This window comes from Carlito syrichta, unplaced genomic scaffold, assembly GCF_000164805.1.
Source record: "Carlito syrichta isolate Samal-C Ts95f unplaced genomic scaffold, Tarsius_syrichta-2.0.1 Scaffold305313, whole genome shotgun sequence".
Lineage (NCBI taxonomy): Eukaryota > Metazoa > Chordata > Mammalia > Primates > Tarsiidae > Carlito > Carlito syrichta.
This window is the reverse complement of record NW_007249409.1, coordinates 296,407-313,034: the sequence shown is the minus strand read 5'-3', so window position 1 is coordinate 313,034 and position 16,628 is coordinate 296,407. Positions and strand designations below refer to the sequence as shown.

Genomic DNA, 16,628 nt, shown 5'->3' with positions numbered 1-16,628 from the left:
TGTAAGAAAGGGGTGAAATGATGGACAGTTCTCACACAACCAAAGTCCAGGGATCATAAAGAAGTGATGGCTCCAGTCTCACCTAAACTGGTACCACTGATCAATCTCACATCACCAAAAATGGAATAACCAGACCAGTACAATGTAATACAAGAGAAAGTACATAGTGCCATCTGAGAAGTTTTCTTGTCCCCAAATTTGAACCTGAATCTAATCAAGCCTCTAGAAATAATTGCCAGTTTACAGGAAATTCAGGGAATAGAAGAAAACTTAAACATCACAAAAAAACAAACAGCCAAATGAAAAAGCAAGACATTCTACTGTCATACATGCAAAAAAAAAAAAAAAAAAAAGACATTACAACCAAAGGCAATGTTCAGATCCCAATTTACACATACCAACTGCAAAAACACAGTTTTCTTTTTTTTTTTTAAGAGATGAGTTCTCGCCAAGTTGCCCAGGCGGTTCTCAAACCCACAGGCTCAGGCAATCCACTCACCTCAGCCTCCCAAGGCGTGGGATTACAGGCTGAGCCACCGAGCCTGGCTAGAAACACAGTTTTCATACAGCTGGGAAATATAAATATGGACAGTCTATTAGAGTCATTAAAGGATATTAAGGAATTAGTGTTAATTTTATCAGTAGTGATAATGGTACTGTGATAATTTTTTTTTAAATTCATATTTGTGGCTGGGCGTGGTAGCTCACGCCTATAATCCCAGCACTTTGGGAGGCCGAGGTGAGAGGATTGACTGAGCTCACAGGTTCGAGACCAGCCTGGGCAACTTGGCAAGACTTCACCTCTACAATAAATTTAAAAAAAAAAATGAGCCGGGCATGGTGGTACATGCCTGTAGTTCCAGCTGCTTGGAAGGCTGAGGTGGAAGGATCACCTGAGCCCAGCAGGTCGAGGCTGCAAGGCTGCAGTGACTGAGTGTGCCAATGCACTCCAGCCCAGGCGATAGAGTGAGACTCCAACTAAAGAAAAAAAAATTCCTGTTTGTTAGAAATGTATGCAAAAGCATGTACTGATTTTACAAAAAAAAAAGATGCCTGGGACTTGCTTTAAAATACTCCAGCCAAAATTCAGAAATGATGAAACAAGACTGGCAACATAGTGATAACTTCTCATGTACTACTAGTCTATTTGAACATGTTTGAAAGTTTCCTTTTTTAAAAAGTTTAAAACAATATGCGCTCATTAAAACACAAAATTCTCTAATGGGAAAACCTTTAGAAGCATTAGGAAGAAGGATCAAAAGGAGAGAAGCCCAATGGGGAAGCAAAAACTCAGAATCAAAGAGATACCTCACCAACAGGGCTGTCTTTCTGGCCTCAGAGCTGGTCCCTTTTCTCTTGGAAAAATTTTGTTTTAAATAAGAGCTTAAATAAGCCTGAAAACAGATCCCAAGTGCTGGCTACGTCTGTTATTTCAATAGAACATACATGAGCAGCAGTATGTTTTGCCACATGCAAGAAATAGAGCACTGATTAAGACATGGTTTGTGCCTTCAAGGAGCATACAACCTGGGTACCTAAAACACTGGGTCTTGCCATTTCTGATTAGACAAAGAAAACCAAGGATCCTGGACTATGGAAGTATTTTTAAAGACTCAGAAGAGTGGCCCCTAAGTATAACAGCTATTACTGAACCCCTCAGAAGCATCCACATGTAGGAATGCTGTTGTTAATAGTGGTTATTTGAGCTCTAAGCATTCTCAAGATAAAAACATTAGGATGGGATGAGGAAAAAAGACATAACGCAATCATGTGGCCACTCCAAGCTCATCTGCCACAAAATTAAGAGATATAATATTCTTCCAGTCAGTTGTGGTTACTCGTAGATTTAAGAAATCTGGAGGCTGGGCTCAGTAGCTCAGTCTATAATCCCAGCGCTTTGGGAGGCCAAGGTGAGTGGACTGCCTGAGCCCGCGGGTTTGAGACCTGCCTGGGTAACTTGGCGAGACTTCATCTCTACAATAAATCAAAAATTAGCCGGTGTGGTAGCGCGCACCTGTAGTTCCAGCTAATTGGAAGGCTGAGGCAGAAGGATCGCCGGAGCCCAGCAGGTCGAGGCTGCGATGGCTGGGTGCAGCCACTGCACTCCAGTCTGGGCAACAGAGTGAGATTCCAACTCAAAAAAAAAAAAAGAAATCTGGAAAATGGACTCATGGTATATGGTCAACTGGGGGGAAAAAACAAGCTAGAGCTCTGTTTTACGCATTCATAAAAAAATTTACATAAAGAACTAAGCATAAAATCCAAGACCATAAAGTATTAGAAGAGTCGGGCTCGGTGGCTCAGCCTGTAATCCCAGTGTTTTGGGAGGCTGAGGTGAGTGGATTGCCTGAGCCCATGGGTTCGAGACCCGCCTGGGCAACTTGGTGAGACCTCATCTCTACAATAAAATTAAAAAAAATTAACTAGGCATGGTAGCGCATGCCTATAGTTCCAGCTACTTGGAAGGCTGGGGCGGAAGGATTGCTGGAGCCCGGCAGGTTGAGGCTGCGGTAGCCGGGAGTGTGCCACTGCACTCCAGTCTGGGTGACAGAGTAAGATTCCAACTCAAAAAAAAAGTATTAGAAGAAAAGAAAAAATGTGCACCTATAACCTTGGGGTAGAAAGGATTTTCTTATAGAAGACCCAGAAATTAATAGATTGGTATATCTAACTACAACGCAATTAAAAACTACTATAATGCTTTTGGCAGTGGCAGAGCCCAGGAAGTCAGTCTGGCTGAGGTTGATGCTCTTTGCTTCCCACCCACCTCTCCCTCCCCTGCCCTCACCCCCAGTAAAGCGGTATGCCTCCATCCCTAAAAAAGAGAGAAAAACTACTATATGACCAAAACACCACGGAGTAAACTTAAAAAGAAAGAATCAAAGAAAGAAAGTTCTTGCCCTCTGGGAATAACAAGTCTAAAAGAAACTCTGAGCCCAGTCCCATGAGAGGAAAATTCTGGAATTTGTGTACTTTGGCTAGAAATAGCATAAGCACTCTCTCCTTGAAACAATAATTTATAGCAAACAAAATGGCTGGGCTAAAGAGCCTAAGAACAAAATTCCTACTAATCTACATGGCTTGGATTCCATTTGGCTAGTTTTAATTTAAAACATTTTCAAGGTTGCTTTCATACTGGGACCCAGGTTTTCCTAAACAATTTTTATATACACCCCTAAGTAAATATAGCAGAAAACCTGCAGGTGGCGAGGCGCTGAGCCCGGGATGGGCCAGGCAGCCTGAACACTTGAGCGTCATAAGCATCATAATCTACTTGGATGGGAAGGGCATTTTCAGATTCTGTTGGAGTCCCGAGAGCTGAAATACACAAATAATACAAATTGTTATCCAAATACATTTCAAACAGATGCCTTCAGAGGGTCTTCACCAAAATCTGCAAGGCAGATCATCATCTCCTCAAGAAAAAATGGAATAATATCCCATTCATCAGACTGCTGAGATTAAATTACTTACATGACAAAGCAACATAGAAATAGTATAGCACTAAATAAAGGCAAAGTATTGGTAGAATCGCATTCTTCTCTGATCTCTCTCTAAAAATATCATCTTCAGGTCAGGCGCAGAGGGTCACGCCTGTAATCTCAGTACTTTGGGAGGCTGAGGTGGAAGGATTGCTTGAGCCCAGGAGTTCAAGACCAGCCTGAGCAACATGGTGAGACCTCGTCTCTACAATAAATAAAAAAATTAGCTGGGCGTGATAGCACATGTCTGTAGTTCTGGCTATTTGAAAGGCTGAGGCAGGAGGATTGCCTGAGCCCAGCAGGTCAAGGATGCAGTGGCCATGAGCGTGCCACTGCACTCTAGCCTGGGCGACAGAGTGAGACTCCAACTCAAAAAAAAAAAAAAAGCATCATAATATGTCTAGTGCTTTAAAACTTTCTACCCTTTGATCCCTACCAAAGACCTATGGGAAAGAAAAACAAAGTTTTGTCATTACCCATTTTGCAGCTAACAGAACAAAAACACAAGGTGTTTAAAGGGTCTTTCAAAGTTGACCCAAAGAGAACTCAGGTCTCTTGACTTTTCTGTGAAATTTTTATGCAACTTCACATAATTTTGTGGCTGTGAGTTAGCTGACTCCTTCTAAAAGTGATGAAAGAACATCTTAAAAAATACTCACCGGTATCACGGCCATTTTTTGCTTTCTCAGAGGCAGGCTGTAAAAGCGAAAAGATAATTAATCACTCATTCCTCTGTTAAAATAGATCTTATCATAAGGCAAAGTATGTATGTGGCTGTTCCCCAGGGCAAAGACCATGTCTTAACCTTCCCCGTAACTGACGAAAAGGCAAAAGCTAACATGTGACACCTAATTGCCATGGTCCTTTAATTCCCACCTCACATCTTGGTACTCTCACAACTGTGTCCAGTGGGAGCACGGACCCTACTTTATTATTATTATTATTATTAGAATGGCAATTATCAATAACTAAAAAATGGACCCTACTTTAAAGGCAAGGGTATTCATTTCTACAGAGGATAAGGGACTTGCCCAAAGTCACATGATTAGCAGGTAGCAAAGCCAAAATCCAAGCCCACTTCTCTGTCAACTTCCTCTTATGTTTGTTCTACCACAGCTAGGTCCCACCTGACCCAAGTCCTGAATGCTTCCCCCTTCACCACAGCACTGGCACCTATCTGCCTACACTTAGCACTCCATGGATCACTCAAATGTGTTGAAATAGCATACAAAGGTAGAGAAAAAACTGATAGAGCTATTGCTTTTAAATTTTTCTTAATAAATCTTTTTCAAGACCCTTAAATCTTTCATTACAACACTCATTCTTGCTTCTTTAAAATAATCATGGTGTACAGAAATTCCTTCATGTTCCACTTTGTTGAAAATAGTTGTGATGAAGGCATAAAGCCTCAGAAGGCAGGAGAAGGCCCTAACTGGACGGAATCCCATCTCCTAGAACTTCACTACTTAAAATAGCCTATTTTAGGAGTCCCTGGATTCCACCAAATTAATAGTTTCCCTATTAGAAGAGTAACATTAACAGTCATCCCCTAAAAAAGAAAAGGGAAGTAACTACTGATTCACAGCCACAAATAGAGCAACCTCAGAGAACTGAGCTCCACTAGAAACATCCAAAAGGGTGAATACAGCCTGGGGTGTGGCCTATTCACAAAACAGCTTTTCTTCTCACATTACATCAGAGACACTTGTTCAAGCTCTTAAAATTGACATTTTAATTAGCTGCAAATATATTTCAACAAGTGGTATTTCATGATTTAGTCATTCATTGCTCTATTGTTTTCAATTTCTCACTACAATAAATAAAACTAAGCCCAGATCTATTGCATACAGCAACTTCAATTATTTTCTTACATCACATGCCCCCAAATGGAATTTCCTGGTTAAAAGTCATGAATATTTTTCATTCAATTACTCTCAATACACATGGCCACTACTGCCAAACCCTTTTTTATAGTACTGGGATAATTGTTCAGGGTCCGCTTAGGAGTGAGAACATGTGCTACTCAGTTCTTTGTTAATGTGATAGATCACTGAGTATTATAGACTCTAGATCCATTCAAGTTGCTGCAAAGTTCATAATTTTGTCCTTCTTTATGGCTGCGTAATATTCCATCATGTATATACACCACATTTTGAAAAACTTCAGTCCACTTTTGATAGGCAGCACGGTGGGGGTCCATGTTTTTGTAATTGCAACTAATGCTGTAATAAGCATGTGCAGGTATTTTTTCATAGAGTGATTTGAGTTTCTCCAGGTATATTCCCATATGGATCATATGGAAGGTCAATTTGTAGATCTTTTAGGAATTGTCACACCGTTTTCCACAGAGGTTGTATAAGTTTACATGCCCACCAACAGTGTAGAAGTGTTCCTTTTTCCCCGCATCCTCTCCAGCATCTGTTGTTTTCTGACTTACTGTTGATGGCCATCGTGACTGGAGTTAGGTGGTATCTCAGTGTAACAAATTTCTTAAACTGTTTTGACCATGGGGGGAGATGAGGGTAACTCAGAGCTAAAATAACCACATCAATGTGTGGCAGTTCCCAAAGGCTCTGCTGGTTGGTGAAACCTACCTTCTTTCCTGCCAGTTTTATTCGTGGGGTAAAACTGTTACAAAAGAGCTGGCTTTTGGACGTGTAAAAACTGTAAAAACAAAAACAAAACAGGGTCATGAATCTAAACTCCTTTTATTTTAAACCTCAACACACAGTTGAAATCCCAGGCATGGATCAGCCCTCCTGTGACAGGCTTTGTTTTAGATTTCACTGATATTCCCAATTCTAACTTTTTTTGCAAAACAGTTACAATAAAACATTGATTATGTTTTTAATTGATGTGCTACTGTTTTTTCTCATAAATTGTTGCATGTGTGCCAGTCCTAATTCCTAACTGGACTACAATATCTTCCTTGTGGCAGGGATTAAATCTATTTACATCATGATACTTTTCACCTTGATACTTGACATGAGGCTGAACTCAAGGGATGTCCTTATCACTCACTGATTGATTAGTACTTAAGCAAGAATAACCAAGGCAAGACAAGACCCACTAAGTCCCAATCCCTCTGAAAAGCATAACATAGTGAAGTCAGGTATATAAGAAAATTAGAGACATAGCCTTGCCCTGTTGAATGAATGAGTGACAGAGGCTGTGCAGGCACTTCTATTCCTAAGGCATCTCTCTGTATTCTCTTTTATCTATTACTAATTTGTGGCAAAGAAGTTCTGAATATTGGCTGGGCTTGGTGGCTCATGCCTGTAATCCCAGCACTTTGGGAGGCCGAGGTGAGAGGACTGCCTGAGCCCATGCATTTAAGACCAGCCTGGCCAGACTCAGTGGCTCAGCCTGTAATCCCGCACCTTTGGGAGGCTGAGGTGAGTGGATTGCCTGAGCCCGTGGGTTCGAGACCCGCCTGGGCAACTTGGTGAGACCTCATCTCTACAGTAAATCAAAAAATTAGCCAGGCGTGGTAGCGCACGCCTGTAGTTCCAGCTACTTGGAAGGCTGAGGCGGAAGGATCGCCGGAGCACAGCAGGTTGAGGCTGCGGTGGCCGGGAGTAGCCACTGCACTCCAGTCTGGGTGACAGAGTGAGACTCCAACTCAAAAAAAAGAAGACCAGCCTGGGCAACATGGTGAGACCTCATCTCTATAATAAATCAAAAGATCAGCTGGGTGTGGTGGCACATGTCTATAGTTCCAGTTACTTGGAAGGCTGAAGCAAAATGATCACCTGGGCCCAGCAGGTCGAGGCTGCGGTGGCCGTAAGTGTGCTACTGCACTCCAGCCTGGGTGACAGAGTGAGACTCTAACTCAAAAAAAAAAAAAAGCCGGGCTCAGTGGCTCAGCCTGTAATCCCACGCCTTTGGGAGGCTGAGGTGAGTGGACTGCCTGAGCCCACAGGTTCGAGACCCGCCTGGGCAACTTGGCAAGACCTCATCTCTACAATAAATCAAAAAAAAATTAGCCGGGCGTGGTAGCGCATGCCTGTAGTTCCAGCTACTTGGAAGGCTGAGGCGGAAGGATCGCCGGAGCCCAGCAGGTTGAGGCTGTGGTGGCTGGGAGCGGCCACTGCACTCCAGTCTGGGTGACAGAGTGAGACTCCAACTCAAAAAAAAAAAAGAAGTTCTGAATATTGACCAATCCACATCTTTCACCAAAACTCTGACCATGAGCAACAACAACAACAAAAATTAAAAGGTATATAGTATCAATAGATAACTAATGGACTATGGGGCAATCCTAGTGGCAAAAATTAAAGTGCATAAGAACATAAGAATGTCACCTGGAGTCAGACCTAGAGTTCAACTAGCCCCTGGGATCTGGCCTCTCACAGTGGTATTAAGGAAAGCACCAAATAATGGATGCTACTCCAATTCCAAACATTAAATGGAAAAGATCTGAGTGATAAAGTGATGTCAGCCAGAAGAAAGAATTTCTATTAAATTGAATCACATGAAATTGCTATTTTTGGAGGTTAAAAACAGTCTAATATCGTGATTTCAAATGAATAGCTGCAGCTTTGCCATGAACTTTCTGCTCAACCCTAGGCAAGGCACTTAACCTCTCTGCTCAACCCAAGGCAAGGCACTTAACCTTTCTGGAACTCAGTTTCCTCACCTATATGGTGTGACTAGTTGACATATATGATCTTTAAGATAGATTCTAGTTATGTCCTGCGATATCCCCAAAATCCCAGTTTTATAATTCTTACCAAACTGTTATTAATTCACTCTTTTGATCAATTTTTATTATTAGCCAATAATACTTTGGGGGATAATGAGTTCTCACTGAAGCAATTTGATTATGTTTAGTAAGGTCTCTGGTCTTACTATACTGGGTATGCTTTGCCCACTTCTGAAGAGGCTTTGCTGACAGGAGAACAATGGACCCTGTGAGCAGCCGTCCAGTTCAGGCCCTCTTGTTCCCATCCCTGAGTGGCTCAAGTGAACATGGCTAACAATGAAATGTAAAATGCAGGTCTCAGGTCCACCTGATTCTCAGATTCTGAAGCAGGTGGTTCCATCCTCTATCTTAATTGACATCAGAGAACCAATTTAGGATGAAAAGTAAAGGGATACAGGAAACTTTCAAGTTACCATAAAGTAAAATGAGGAAATTGTAATATTTAAATTCACATATAATTCTGTGCATACTATATTTACTTTTTATCTTATTTCCAGAACAAAACTCAAAACCATGAAATATGATGTATAATTAACAATAGCTTTTTTTTTATTGGTAAGTGAATCTGAATATGAAAAGATTATAAATCTGAAAATAATTAGAGGCTAACAAAAAAGAAGTCATTCTGAAATAAGTGGAAAAAAAGCTCAAGATAATCATTTTACCTAAACCAAATTTTTGTTTTATTTTTTTGAGTTGGAGTCTTACTCTGTCACCCAGGTTAGAGTGCAGTGGCACACTAAGGGCCACTCAGCCTCAACCTGCTGGGCTCAGGCGATCCTTCCACCTCAGCCTTCCAAGTAGCTGGAACTACAGGTGTGTACCACCACACTCAGCTAATGTTTTTATCTATTGAAGACATGAGATCTTGCCAAGTTTCTCAGGTTGGTCTCAAACCCTTGGGTTCAGGAAATCCTCTTGCCTCTGCCTCCCAAGGTGCTGGGATTACAGGTGTGAGCCACTGTGTCCAATTGTTTTGTCACCCAAGCTGGAGTGATGCAATCATAGCTCACTGCAGCCTCAAACTCCTGGGTTTAAGCGAACCTCCCACCTCAACCTGCTGAGTAGCTGAGATTACAGGTGGGAGCTATAATGTCTGGCAAGTTTTTTTGTTTGCTTATTTGTTTATTTATTTGTTTTAGAGGGCACCCAGATATGAACTATGACAACATAAACACAAGATGAAGAAGATTACAAAGGCAACTTATTATGAAATTTTTAAAAGATGACTTAATCAGGCTATGAAATGATAACATATAAAATTGAACATCATTAAAAGTATGGCTTTATGCTGGGCATGGTGGCTCACACCTCCAGGATTTTGGGAGGCAGAGCTGAGAGAATTGCCTGTGCCCAGGGGTTCCACAACAGCCTGGGCAATTTAGCGAGACCTTATTTCTACAATAAATAAAAAAAAAAACTAGCTGGGTATGGTCATGCGCACCTGTGATTCCAGCAACTTAGAAGGCTAAGGTGGAAGGAGCACCTGAGCCCAGCAGGTTGAGGCTGAGTGGCCATGAGTGTGCCACTGCACTCCAGCCTGTAAAGACAGAATGTTCTATAAACACAGAAGAGAAAGCAGCTATTGGCTATTGGAAGCAGCACAGGAAGAATTCACAGAAGAGGGATGTTGGAGCTGGGTCTTAAAGGATAAACAGGCATTCTCAAGGGAAGGGTCAGTGGAAAGGCCCACTAGGTAGAAAGACCTAGAAGTGAGAATAAGATGTGAGTGCTGCTATGCAGAAAGAAAGTGGGCAAGTAGTGGGAGGGGAGGCCTCAGACTTCAGTCTTTATCAAGGTGGCATGAGGAATCAGAGAGAAAGAACAGTAGAATTTGGTTTTCAAAAAATGACTCTGGCAACCAGGTACAGCAGTAGTTGATAGATGCTGGTCTCCAACCCCCAGGGTTCTTGCTGCCACATCAGGGCCTGACACATAAGGGCAGAGAGGAACACTAATACTCTTTCACTTTTACATACTGGGATTCCAAGTAAGACTTTACTTGACAAAAAGGCCCTGTTGATTAAGAACAAAATAAAAAAGAGAAGGAAATAAGAAAACTACTGATTGGGCCAGGCGCAGTGGCTCATGCCTGTAATCTCAGTACTTTGGGAAGTGGAGGAGAGAGGATTGCCTGAGCCCACAGGTTTGAGACGAGCCTGTGCAACATGGTGAGACCTCATCTCTACAAGAAATCAAAAAAATTAGCTGGGCGTGGTGGTGCACACCTGTAATTCCAGTTACTTGGAAGGTTGAAGCAGAAGGATCACCTGAGCCCAGCAGGTTGAGGCTGTGGTGGCCATGAGCATGCCACTGACTACACTCCAGCCTGGGTGACAGAGTGAGACATAGACTCAAAAAAAAAAAAAGAAGAAAGAAAGAAAGTAAAAAAAACTTCTGGCCTAAAGAAGTGATTCTCAATGGGGAATGGGACAGAATTTTGCCATCCAGGGGGCACGTGGCAATGTCTGCTGACATTTTTGGTTGTCACAACTTGGGGGGTATGCTGCTGAAATCAAGTAGATAGAGGCCAAGTATGCTGCTCAATATCCTACAATACACAGGACAGCCACTTGCCACAAAGAATGATCTAGCCAAAATGGCAGTCATGTGACGGTTGAGAAACCTGGTTTAAAGGATGGATTGAAGAAGGGAGATACTAGAAATAGATACTCCAATAGGATTTATGTAAGAGTTCAAAAAGATGAAGGCCAAGATAAAGTGGCATTGGCAGAGTTATCCCTGAGCTAGAATCAGTAGGAAAATTGAAACCTTGTCCCATGTAAAGAAGCATGAGGACTTTTCTACAAATAGAGGAAGCCAGGCATAGTGTTAGTCTGCTATGGTCTGTGGGAGTTGGGAATAAGAAGATTAAGAAACAGTGGGGCCGGGCTCGGAGGCTCAGCTTGTAATCCCACCACTTTGGAAGGCCAAGACAAGTGGTCTGCCTGAGCCCGTGGGTTTGAAACCAGCCCGGACAACTTGGTGAGACCTCATCTCTACAATAAATGAAAAAAATTAGCCAGGTGTGGTAGCACATGCCAGTAGTTCTGGCCACTTGGAAGGCTGAGGCGGAAGGATCACTGGAGCTCAGGTCAACACTGGGGTGGCCGTGAGCCTGCATGCCACTGCACTCCAGGCTGGGAGACAGAGTGAAACTCCAACTCAAAAAAAAAAAAAAAAAGTGGAAAGAAGTCCTCCAAAGTTTGTTTTTAATTTTTTGACCATAGATCATTCCTATATTACTGCTACTGCTTTACATGTAGAGAACTTAAGCAAATGTTAAAACTTTGGTTTACACATTTTCTTGACAGTTTAGTACCATAATAAGAACTTAACAGGTTTAAAGAGGAAATGATAATAAAGCTATTCAAAATCCAAACCTACTACTTATCAAGATCACACCCACCTGTGGTTTATCCAGTGAGGGATATTATAGTCATCACCCAGACGAGAATCCCGAGGAGCACTCCGATTATGTAGCTGAAAGGAAAAAAGTCAGTGCATAGATAAGCTAAAAAAACACAGATGATGAGGAACTGCTCCAACTTTCTGATTTTTTTTTTTTTTTTTAAGAGAAAGGGCCTCACTCTGTTGCCCAGTCTGAAGTGCAGTGGCTATTCACAGACCTGATCATAGCAAACTACAGCTTCAAACTTCTAGGCTCAAGGGATCCTCCAGCCTCAACCTCCCAAATAGCTGAGACTATAGGAATATACCACCATGTTCAGCTTTTTTTCTATTTTTAACTATTCTCAAACTGAAAACTTTAGTAAGCAAATCCACAATCTAATTACCTTGAACAAAGGAACAGCATGTAATGGTTGCTCTCCCATGCACACCAGGTCCACACCAATTCCTAAAAAAAGAAAAGACAAAAAGAGTTGGGGGGGAGGGAAGCAGCAAAGATAAGCGTCCCAATCTATAAATATCATTTAACTGGGTATGAAGCAAAGCCAATGTACCATCCTACAGTATATAACTTCATCAGTGCTGCTTATACAGCAAATAAGTAAATAGATGCACTTTGCCTGTTTCCTATTTTGAGTCCCCTTGTACCTGTCACTATTCAGTGCTTGACAATTAGCCTTTGACTGCCCTGTAGAACATGATTTGTAAAAAACCAGAAACAAAAGACAATCGGGCCTCCATCACTGAAGTTTCAAAGCCAGAAAGGAATAGGAACTCTGTAGTCTCAGTAAAAAGTAAAAGCAAAACAATCCACATCATGTAACAGAGTTTCTTTACTGGAAATCAGGATTTACTTTTCCAACTCCATCTTATTGGTGAAACAAATCAAATTGGTGGTCATGGAGCCGAGTTGAGGATACAAGGCACATCATGGAGGGAGGACTGGACTAGATGATCAGATAATGCTTTCTAAAATGGGCTGATGGCACACTGGCCCCTTGAAACAATCCCCCAGCAAGTGTTCTCTGTGCCAAATATATTTGGGGAACACAGAGTATCCAGATATACCCTTCAGAGATAAACAACATACACTAACATTAAAAACTCTAGCCGGGCTCGGTGGCTCAGCCTGTAATCCTACGCCTTGGGAAACTGAGGTGAGTGTATTGCCTGAGCCCAAGGGTTCGAGATTCGCCTGGGCAACTTGGTGTGACCTCATCTCTACAATAAATCAAAAAAATTAGCCGGGTGTGGTAGCGCGCGCCTGTAGTTCCTGCTACTTGGAAGGCTGAGGCAAAAGGATCACCGGAGCCCAGCAGGTCGAGGCTGCGGTGGTCGGTCAGGAGCGGCCATTACACTCCAGTCTGGGCAACAGAGTGAGACTCCAACTCAAAAAACAAAAAACAAACAAACAAACAAACAACTCTGAGGAAGCCCTGCAATTATGGAATCTTAACTGACCCAGCATTTCCCAAACTGATTTGACCATGAAACTTTTTTTGTCACTTGATATTTATTTTTGTCACTTGACATCCCAGATCTTGTGACATACAGAGCACTTTGTGGAGCTCTTCATACTCTAAGAAGTCAGTAAAAGCTCAGAGTTCTAAGGGAAAGTTAGGCTATGAACTTGGAGACAGAGCACAACCCAGAGAGCATTACCGTTATCTATCATCCTCTGCTTGGTCAAGATCATGAGTAGGCGGTCCACTTCAAAGACACCCACCCCAGGTGTGATCACCACAGACATCTGTCCAGTTCGGTCAAAGTTGCGGTTGATGTAATGCTTGTCGAACACTTGAAATAAAACAAAAAGTTCCCCAATTATAATGGTACAGCTTTTCAGAAACCAGCCACAGACAAACATTTCTGCACTCTTGGAGCATTCTGTCCATATTTCTATTACAGCAATTGCCACATTCTAGTTAGTTATATGCATGTCTGTCTTTCTTCTTTTACATTTAGAACTGCTTGCACATAGGACTAAGTCACCATCACCTTCGCTAATCCCTCTCATAAATGTTCGACACCGCCTTGTGCAGCCTTAAATGTTCCAATTTCATACCATTAAACCATCCATATATGAATCTGTACTAAAACTTACAAGAATCAAATATTAGTTTAAGACAATATTTAAGAGAGTAGACCAGAATTTGAGAATCACTTTGTAAATTTGGTGAGTTAATTTTTATTCCCAGCCTCTGTAATCCTTACTACGGAAAATCAGTGATATTCAGATATGACAAAAAAGATTTACTAATAAAACACACTGCTCTAGAATTCCCCAGCAGCTGGATACAGACACATGGGAAAGTGATAAACACAGTGATGTGAACACACATCATCACTTTCACTTCTGGTCAGCACCAGATAAGACACCTAACCAGAGATGAGCAGATCAGATTCTCCTACTAGGAACATGAAATTCTGAACAGACAGAAGAGCTAGGGTAGCTGAGCTGAATATAGCTCTAGGAATTCCTGCTGCTATGGTTCCCAGAGTCACCAAGTTTCCTACTTTCTCCAACATGGCTTTCAAGCCTTTCCGGGCTGTTCCACTAAGCCTCTGTACACTTAGAGTAAATTTCCCTGTTTGTTTAAACTAATTCAGTAGGTTTCTGTTATTTACAAACAACAGTATTTCAGCTAACATATAAATGCAGGAACAAACAATTGGAGGAAGTCATACCACATGGTTAACAATGGTTCCCCTTAGAAGAAGAAACACTGTGCAAGTGAGGTTAACCATTTTTTACTGGATACGTCTCTCCACACTTGAACTCTAGGAACATGGGTTACTTCTTTAATTTTTTTTTCAACAAAATAGTGGCTGGTTGCCAATTTTATTAGATAAATTGGTTACAGTATTTTAATTATCATTTTACGTCTAGGTGTAGCTGAAATTCAAAAATAATTTTTTAAAGTAGATTTTTTAAAAACTTAACTAGAAGGAGTTGAGGGATGGGGTTGAAAAGAATAAGAACACAGTTTGCAGTAAAACAAAGAGCCCAAGGAAGATTCTCTTCAGTTCTTTATCATGAGAAGCAGATGAGATTCCCAAGTTAATTTCCCAGCAGAAGACCCAAGAGCTAAATATAGGTTATTGAAACCATTCAATCAGAAGTTATTGCTCTGAATTAATTTGGGGGATAGGTGGGTGGGAGCATCATCACCTAGGTCTGGGTCTTCAAACATTAGTAAGAGAAGCTCATAGCCACGTGGTAAGCAGTGTGCAGGCTCCTTACTCACCATTGAATGACAGGTTGATGGCCTCCAGGTAGTTTCCTTGTGCTGAGGTAGAATTTTCACCTTGAGGAAAGCCCTCTGAAGCAAAAGATACAAGAGAAGGAAAAATATCTCATGAAAAATGAACTCTTAAAAATTAACTGGGCATAGGTGAGAGAACTGTCTGACCCCAGGAGTTCAAGACCAGTCTGGGCTACAGGACAAGACCTCATCTCTATAACAAATCAAAAAATTAGCTGGGTATGGTGGTGTGTGCCTATAATCCCAGCTATTTGGAAGGCTGAGGCAGAAAGTTTGCCTGAACCTAGCAGATCAAGGTTGCAGTAGCCATGAGCACGCCAATGCATTCCAGCCTAGGCAACAGGGTGTAAGACTCCAAAAAAAAAAATAGGAGAAGGTGTCTGGCTCAACAGGGCCCACTGCCCTGTACCGGGGACACTGTTGAACTTACTGCATATGTAATGTACAATTGGATCCAACTGAAAATAGAAAGCTAACCAGAAGCATAAAAGCAGCAAAAGGAGGGAAACAAGCATGGGCCTCTTCGGTCTCCCAGCCTCCTTCCTATACCTCCTTTCCCCACTGCACCTTAATCTACGATATGGATGCAGTACCTGCCTGTTCCAGTCGCACCAACACTGGATACTGGATGAAGAGTTTTTTAATAGTGACAAGGAGCGAAGTCCACTCTTCTCTTCTCTCATTCTGTACCACCACTCTGAAAGGAGTATCATCGTGAAATGGATATTGAGCAACTATTACATACAGGACACCAGGTCCCTTACAAGGCTTCAAGAAAAGAAGGTGGGATTCCCAGAATTAAAGGAATTAACCATATAATAATAAGTAATAAAGTGAAATACATTTAACAAACATTAACAAAGAAATGCAATGATATTAATAGTCATATACATTTAAAACTTAAAAATCGCAAAATATTTAAAAATGGCCAGTGTGTTAATGCTCAGTGTTAGGCAGGGATACAAACATTCTCACATACTTTGTGAGCATGTAAATTTTACCTTCCTGAATTACAATTAGGTGGAATGTATAAAAAATCTTTAAAAAGAACATACATATATATATATTACATATATATCCAATAAATATGTCCAGGTCAGGGTCAAGATTAGGGGAAAGGGATGCCATGAAATCTATTTACAGTATACCCTCTGTATCTTTAAAACTTAGAACCATGTGGATGTATTTTAAAAAATTAAATATTTAGTAATAAGAAATTAAGCCGGGCACAATGGCTCACACCTGTAATTTCAGCACTTTGGGAGGCAGAGGCAAGAGGACTGCCTGAGCCCAGGGGTTCAAGGCTACCCTACACAACTTGGCAAGACATTGTCTCTACAATAAATAAAAAAATTAGCCAGGTGTGGTGGCGCATGCCCGTGGTTCCAGCTATTTGGAAGGCTAAGGTGGAAGGATCACCTGAGTCCAGCAGGTTGAGGCCATGGTGGCTGAATGTGCCACTGCACTCCAACCTGAGCAACAGAGTGAGACTCCTACTCAAAAAAAAAAAAAGAAATTAGTTAAATTATAATAAAACTGGACAGAATGTGACAAGATGTTATAAAGCCACCAAAAATGATGTGATTCTTTCTGATAAGTATTAAATATGGATAACGGGTATATGAAGGTTCATGATTCTATTCTACATAAATACATTTGCTTTTATTAAAAACAAAAACAAGCCGGGCTCGGTGGCTCAGCCTGTAATCCCGTGCCTTTGGGAGGCTGAGGGGAGTGGAATGCCTGAGCCTGTGGGTTCGAGAC

At 41.5% G+C, this 16,628-nt stretch overlaps 1 protein-coding gene across 1 annotated transcript in view; it reads right to left on the bottom strand.

The window, feature by feature from the left end:
* Positions 1–16,628, bottom strand: part of DEPDC5 (DEP domain containing 5) — a 147,362-nt gene that overhangs the window by 91,921 nt on the left and 38,813 nt on the right. The window contains exons 13-20 of the mRNA XM_008061535.2: positions 15,458–15,561; positions 14,847–14,921; positions 13,261–13,395; positions 11,985–12,046; positions 11,597–11,670; positions 6,077–6,146; positions 4,142–4,178; positions 3,198–3,318 (exon numbers count right to left, since the gene is read on the bottom strand). Coding sequence (XP_008059726.1) covers positions 3,198–3,318; positions 4,142–4,178; positions 6,077–6,146; positions 11,597–11,670; positions 11,985–12,046; positions 13,261–13,395; positions 14,847–14,921; positions 15,458–15,561 — 678 coding nt within the window. The remainder of the gene's footprint in view (positions 1–3,197; positions 3,319–4,141; positions 4,179–6,076; positions 6,147–11,596; positions 11,671–11,984; positions 12,047–13,260; positions 13,396–14,846; positions 14,922–15,457; positions 15,562–16,628) is intronic.